Raw genomic sequence first — 6,000 nt, 5'->3', positions numbered from 1 at the left:
ACTCAGCATAATTATTTTGTCATTCATCCATATTGGTGGTATCAATACTTGATAACTTTTTATTGTCAGGAAACAGCCCATTGCATTGGATACATCACAACATACTAGTATTTTCCACTCACCAACTGCTGTTGCTTGCTCCCAGGCTCGGCTATTACAAATAATGCTGCTATATATGAACATGTACTTCCATTTCTCTTGGGTAAGAGGCTGGGTAAGTGGAGTCGCTGGCACAAATGGCAGATGTGTGTAAAACATTTCAGAAAACTATCAAACTGCTTTCCAAAGTGGTTCGATGTTACATTCCCATGAGCAATGTATAAGCATTCCAATTGCCCCGTATCCTTCTCAACACTTGGTATGAACAATCTTAAATCTGAGGCATTTCGGTAGCTATGTGGCAATATCTCATTGTGCTTTCATTTTGCAATTTCCTAATGACCGATGTTGAGCAACTTTTAATGTGCTTACTAACCATTCATATATCTTATCTGAGATGATGTTTCTTTAATACTTTGGCCCATTAAAGTATTCATTGGATCATTTTCTTACTAAGTTTTGAAGATTCTTTATATATTGTGGATATTAGTTCCTTATCAGATATGCACTTGTAAGTTTCTTCTAGTATGTGGCTTGCCTTTCATTCTCCTAAACTGTCTAAGAACATAATTTCTTACTTTTGATGAAGTTCAGTTTTTCAATTTTCTCATTCATGGATCTCACTTTTGGTCTCATGCAGGAAACCTTTCGCCCAGGGTTACAAAGATTTGCTTTTGTTGTCTTTTAGAAGTTTCATAGTTTCAGGCTTTACATTTAGATCTCTGACCCATTTTGAATTAATTTTGGGATAAGATTGTTTCCTATGGTTGCTCTAACAAATTACCACAAATTTAGTGACTTAAAACACACTTAAGAATATCAGATCTGCTTAGACTTCTCTTATATTTCACCTTCTAACTCAGCTATTAAGTTCATTTAATTATTTACAGGCATCAACAGTTTTACTATTATCCTATACATTCTATAGGTACAGAACATAGAAATGATGTCAATAAACAAAGAGTACACGATAAATATTTTTATTTTTAAAACACTGAATTGTACATTTTTTCATATAAAAGATTCTAGCCTTTGCTTTTAAAAAATAATTACACTGCTAATGGTATCTACGTTTTTTACAGAAGCCAATTTCTCTAAATTTTCAGCTTCATTCCATAGCTTTTATAGAATCATAATCTCTTGGATATATTTCCAATATCTTTTTAAAAATAAAATACAACATCATTTTTTTAACATATGAAAACTTAACCGGTTACAGTAACTGCCCAGCCTTCCCTACCGCTGACACCTACTCCCCAGCACAGAGGAGCCAGCATGGTGGAGTAACTAGTTCTCAGTTTGCACCTTTATTAGAAAGAGGTTTCTGGTGGTCAGAACAAATAATCTCTCGTTTGTTGCTTGAAAACCTACTATAGGATCATTGGTTTCTAGGCTTGCTACTTGCTGCTTAGCAACCTGTCCGACTTGCCTGCCTTCCTTTCTGTTGTAAAGTACAGTGGACATGGGAGTGGGCTGACGGTAGATGAACACTCGACGCAGGCACTCACACAGGGCTGCATAGGAGTAATTCGGAGCACAGGCAAAAAATTTTTTGTCTCTCTTTGATGCTTGGACATAGCCTGCCAACAAATAAGACAAACAAGAGAAAAACTATATATTAAACAGAAAGAGAAAAGCTGTGATTCATTATTAAAATGCCTAAATTAAAGATATACCATAAATACTCAACAATGAACTATTTATGATTAGCCACAATCAATCTCTCCCAGCTGGTGCAAAAATACAGCTTTACTACCTAAGGAACACAGTAGACAGGTGTTCAGCTCTTCAAGAAAGGAACTATATAGCACCATGTGACATCCATGAATAATTAAAACACTAAACAGCTAAAATCTTAAATGCTAGAAACATGCCAATATAACTTTAAATGCCAATTAGATAATTGAGTTCATCAATCACAGATGGGTCATGACACAATCTTTTTCTTTTTTCTTAATAAATAGGCTACCATTGTAATGTTATTTCATAATGCAGGCCTCATTCCTGAAGGTACTAATATGCACAATATGTTCTTACTACTTCTGTGCTAGTATTTTTACCAACACTACAACAGAATTTTGTTGTAATTCAGCTCCCATTAAGTAGAACCTCGAGAACACTTCAAACTTGAAAGAACATTCAAAAGTATCTAATTTATAAAACTTCATTAGGACATCCCTTAATTAAACTTTGAAAAAAAACAACAGTATTAATCTTTTTAACAATTAACTTTATAGTTTTAAAAAGCTTATATGTAAATTGGGATTTTCAGCTGTAACGTGAGATAAAAAATGTAACACTAAAGTAAATTAAGTTCATCAAACAATAAATGAGAAAAGGAACCACTGAGCACAGACAGATGAACAGTTTTTTCTCATTAAGCAGGGTGTGAGCAGGAAAAGCAGGATGTAGGTTCCTATGTGAATAGCTTAGAATTATCGATAGTTCTCCAGGCTAACCCTAACAAAATTAATAATGCATATAATATCTATAATGTTGATTTACCTTAAACTCAAGCATAACACATTTCTTCTATACTAGGGGACCTGGGGATTACAAATGGAGGTTCTGAGCTTATGAAAATTATGGTAAGCGTTTCCTCTTATAAAAAAAGTGGATAGAAAATGAAAAAATAGGAATTATAGTGGAAAGGCTAGAAATAAGCAGCTAAATTACTTAAACTTTATTTCAGGTCATAAAAATCCATTTGAAGTCTGAATTAACCAATTTAACAGCTATATTATTACCTCGAAGGATAACTGACAAATCTCCCCAATAGGGTTGTGCACATAGAGCAATCAAATGCATAATTCTACTTCTATTGCCAATTTAAAATAACCTTTCAATAAAGCAGTTATTGTGGCTGATTCATGTAAAAAATGTCTCCCATACAATACTAATGTATTTTGATATAAAATCAATTCTTGTATTAAGTCTACAATTATGTAGTTAAAATTTTTTTCCATCCCTACCTAGCTTAAAAAAAAATAAAATGGCATTTTCCCCTTTATCTTACAGAATAAATTTTATTTCTGTTTGTCACCATTTTCCCTAAGTGCTTTTCTTTAGAATGGTTCTTGCACTTATGTCCCATAAAAGATGTCTCCTAATGTACATTACCACATGCGGCTCTTTGGCCTTTGAGTGTGGCTCTTCCACAAAATACCACGGCCTGGGCAAGTCTAGTTTGAAGAAGTGGCGTTAGAAGAAGTTTAGAAAATTTGGCTCTCAAAAGAAATTTCAATCATTGTACTGTTGCTATTTGGCTCTGTTGACTAATGAGTTTGCTGACCACTGCCTTAGAGCAATTCTGTTTTTGAAGCGTACTCTAAAGAAATGTGAATACCAGATTCATGCAAGCCTCATTTATTTAAAGAAGGCATGTGGCCCGCCAGCCACGAGTTTGACATGCTTGAGTAGGGTATTGTCAAACGCCTTGTTCATATTCTATACGGTATAGCTTAATTGAAACAAATGATTTCAATATTTCAAGTGTTTCGTTAACCACTTTTGATTTCTATTCTGCATTGATCTTCTGTACAAGCATAAAACAGCTTAGTCCTACTGTTCCAAAAGCACTGACATTCATCAACTATAGTACAAGCAACCATGTTATGGCAGAAATCAATCCCAATGTAATTAGGACAGTTCCAATTTTGAAAGGGAGAAAGCCTGCCGTGTACCTAAGGCATTGAAAGTGGCGATGTGCTCCCACATCTCGTCCCGCTTGCTGGAGTGCGGCTGCCAGAGCAGGGCGTCCACGTCGTGGCGCAGGCAGAAGCAGGGCATCTCCTTAGGGTCCACTGTGACGGAGAAGAGGTACTGGTTGCTTCCAAGATTCACCTAAAAGAAAAAGTGGCAAAAATGACATTTTACTCAACAAATTTTTAAACATAATGATGACAAAAACACTTTATGGCAACAACTATTCTAAACCTTTTATATACTTGACCTGGTAAACTTCATCATGCCCTTGGAGAAACGTGGTATTGCTATCCACATTTTAAAGCTGAGGAAAAGGCTGTAACTGGGCACTTAAAATAAGTAAAAACATTTTTAAAAAAAAAAAAAAGAAGAAGAAAGAAAAAAAAGAACACAGATTCTGGGTTAAATCTCAGCTCCAGAACTTAATACCAGGTTGTTCTTGGGCAAGTTACTTAAGTCCTGGAGCTGAGATTTAACCCAGAATCTATGTTCTTTTTTTTCTTCTTCTTTTTTTATAAATGAAAAAAAAAAAAAAAAAGAATTCACAAGGCTGTTATTATCTTCACTTAATAGATAAAAGAACATACTTGGAGAGCTTGAGTAACTTGTTCTAGGCTACACAGAAAAATCATAATGCTGAGATTCAAATTCAGATCTGTCTGTTCACAAATTATTTACTTTGTTGTACTGTTTAATTATAATCTCAATGTCAAAGAATAATTTTTATTGCAATATTGATGGCTAAAGGAATTCATTTTAATATAAAATCAAGTTGAGATTCAATTGAATTCCATCTACAGGAATATTTCTTTTTAAGGAACTAGGTTACAAGATAGTCTTTATTAGAAATGTTATCAGTTTAAAATGCCTAAATACCAAAAAATCAGTCAAATTTAGAAAACATAAAATATGCATAGTGACGGATTTCCACGAGTTTTAGAGTAGATTAGAGAATAAATGATTAAGCTGTGACTAGGCTCTCAGATTTACTGATGGAGCTGTGCCCGCACAGCCAGGTTTATTTTCAAAATCACCACCAACTCACTGGCCTTTTATAGTAAGCTTGGTGGGCCCAATACTTCTTCAGCTCTCTTACCTGTAACACCCTTTACTCAACCGGCCTCCCCCCCCCCCCCCCCTCCCACACACACACACATCCACACTATTCTCACTTGTTTACCAAGGGCTCTCACAGAAGAAAAGAACAATTGAAACACAAATACAGGTTGAAATGATATTTTCATAATAATGCATTTACTTTCATGAGCCAATTGCCTTAAGAATGCATTGAGTACTAACAATGACAAATCTCCAATTCTCTCATGTTTCAATGCACAATGGAGAAAAGAGTAGAGGGCCCTGAACCACCAAGTGAAAGGCTAACCACCAAGAGAGATCACCAATGAAAGTGAGAGGATGCAGATGCAGGTCTCTTGTGATGGGCCCCTAACTCAGACTTAGACATTCTCTTCCACTCACACACACACCCCTTACACATACCTCCAATAGAGTGGAGTCAAGGTATTATTAATTACAAAACAGCACACTCACATCACATGGCTTACTCTACCATACCCTTAACACAGCGTTCTGCTGGAATTCCTCTCACCTGTTCTTGCCTGATGGATTCCTACTTATTCTCCAAGATTCAGTTCAACCATGAAACCATGAGCTGCTTAAACTCTGAGAACCCCCAACATTATGGATATTATTCCTAATACCTAATATCATACTATGTTAGATTATTAATATACATGTATAACACCTGTGGCAGGCTGAATAATGTCCCCCCAACATGCCCACATTTTAATGCCCTGGAACCTGTGAATATGTTACTTCCTCTTATCTACAAAGGGGACTTTGTAGATAAGAGGAAGTTAATGATCCGGAGCTGGAAAGATAATTTTGGATTATATAAGAGGGCCCAATGTACTAATAAGGATTCCTATAAGAGGGAAACCGGTGAGGGGAGTCACAGAGACAGAAGGCGATATGATAACAGAAGCAGAGGGGTAAGAGACAGATTGGGAAATGTTACACTGTTGTCTCTGAAACTGGAAGCTTAGCCCACCAGCTAAGGAATGCAAACAACCTCTAGAAGTTGGGAAGGGCAAGAAAGTGGATTCTCCCTTTGAGCCTCCAGAAGGAATGCAGCCCCAAAGACCAATTTTAGGGATTTCTGACCTTCAGAACTTA

At 35.9% G+C, this 6,000-nt stretch overlaps 1 protein-coding gene across 2 annotated transcripts in view; it reads right to left on the bottom strand.

The window, feature by feature from the left end:
* Positions 1-1,063: 1,063 nt before the first annotated feature.
* The window catches only part of NUDCD1 (NudC domain containing 1), a 60,128-nt gene continuing 55,191 nt past the window's right edge, over positions 1,064-6,000 (bottom strand). For both annotated transcript variants that reach the window (XM_084864466.1, XM_084864465.1), the window contains exons 9-10: positions 3,783-3,942; positions 1,064-1,679 (exon numbers count right to left, since the gene is read on the bottom strand). In XM_084864466.1, coding sequence (XP_084720592.1) covers positions 1,387-1,679; positions 3,783-3,942 — 453 coding nt within the window. In that variant the 3' untranslated portion in view covers positions 1,064-1,386. The remainder of the gene's footprint in view (positions 1,680-3,782; positions 3,943-6,000) is intronic.

The sequence above is a fragment of the Pipistrellus hanaki genome, assembly GCF_964339955.1.
Source record: "Pipistrellus hanaki genome assembly, chromosome: 17".
Lineage (NCBI taxonomy): Eukaryota > Metazoa > Chordata > Mammalia > Chiroptera > Vespertilionidae > Pipistrellus > Pipistrellus hanaki.
The sequence above is the reverse complement of the archived record's forward strand: the minus strand, read 5'-3'. Positions and strand labels throughout refer to the sequence as shown.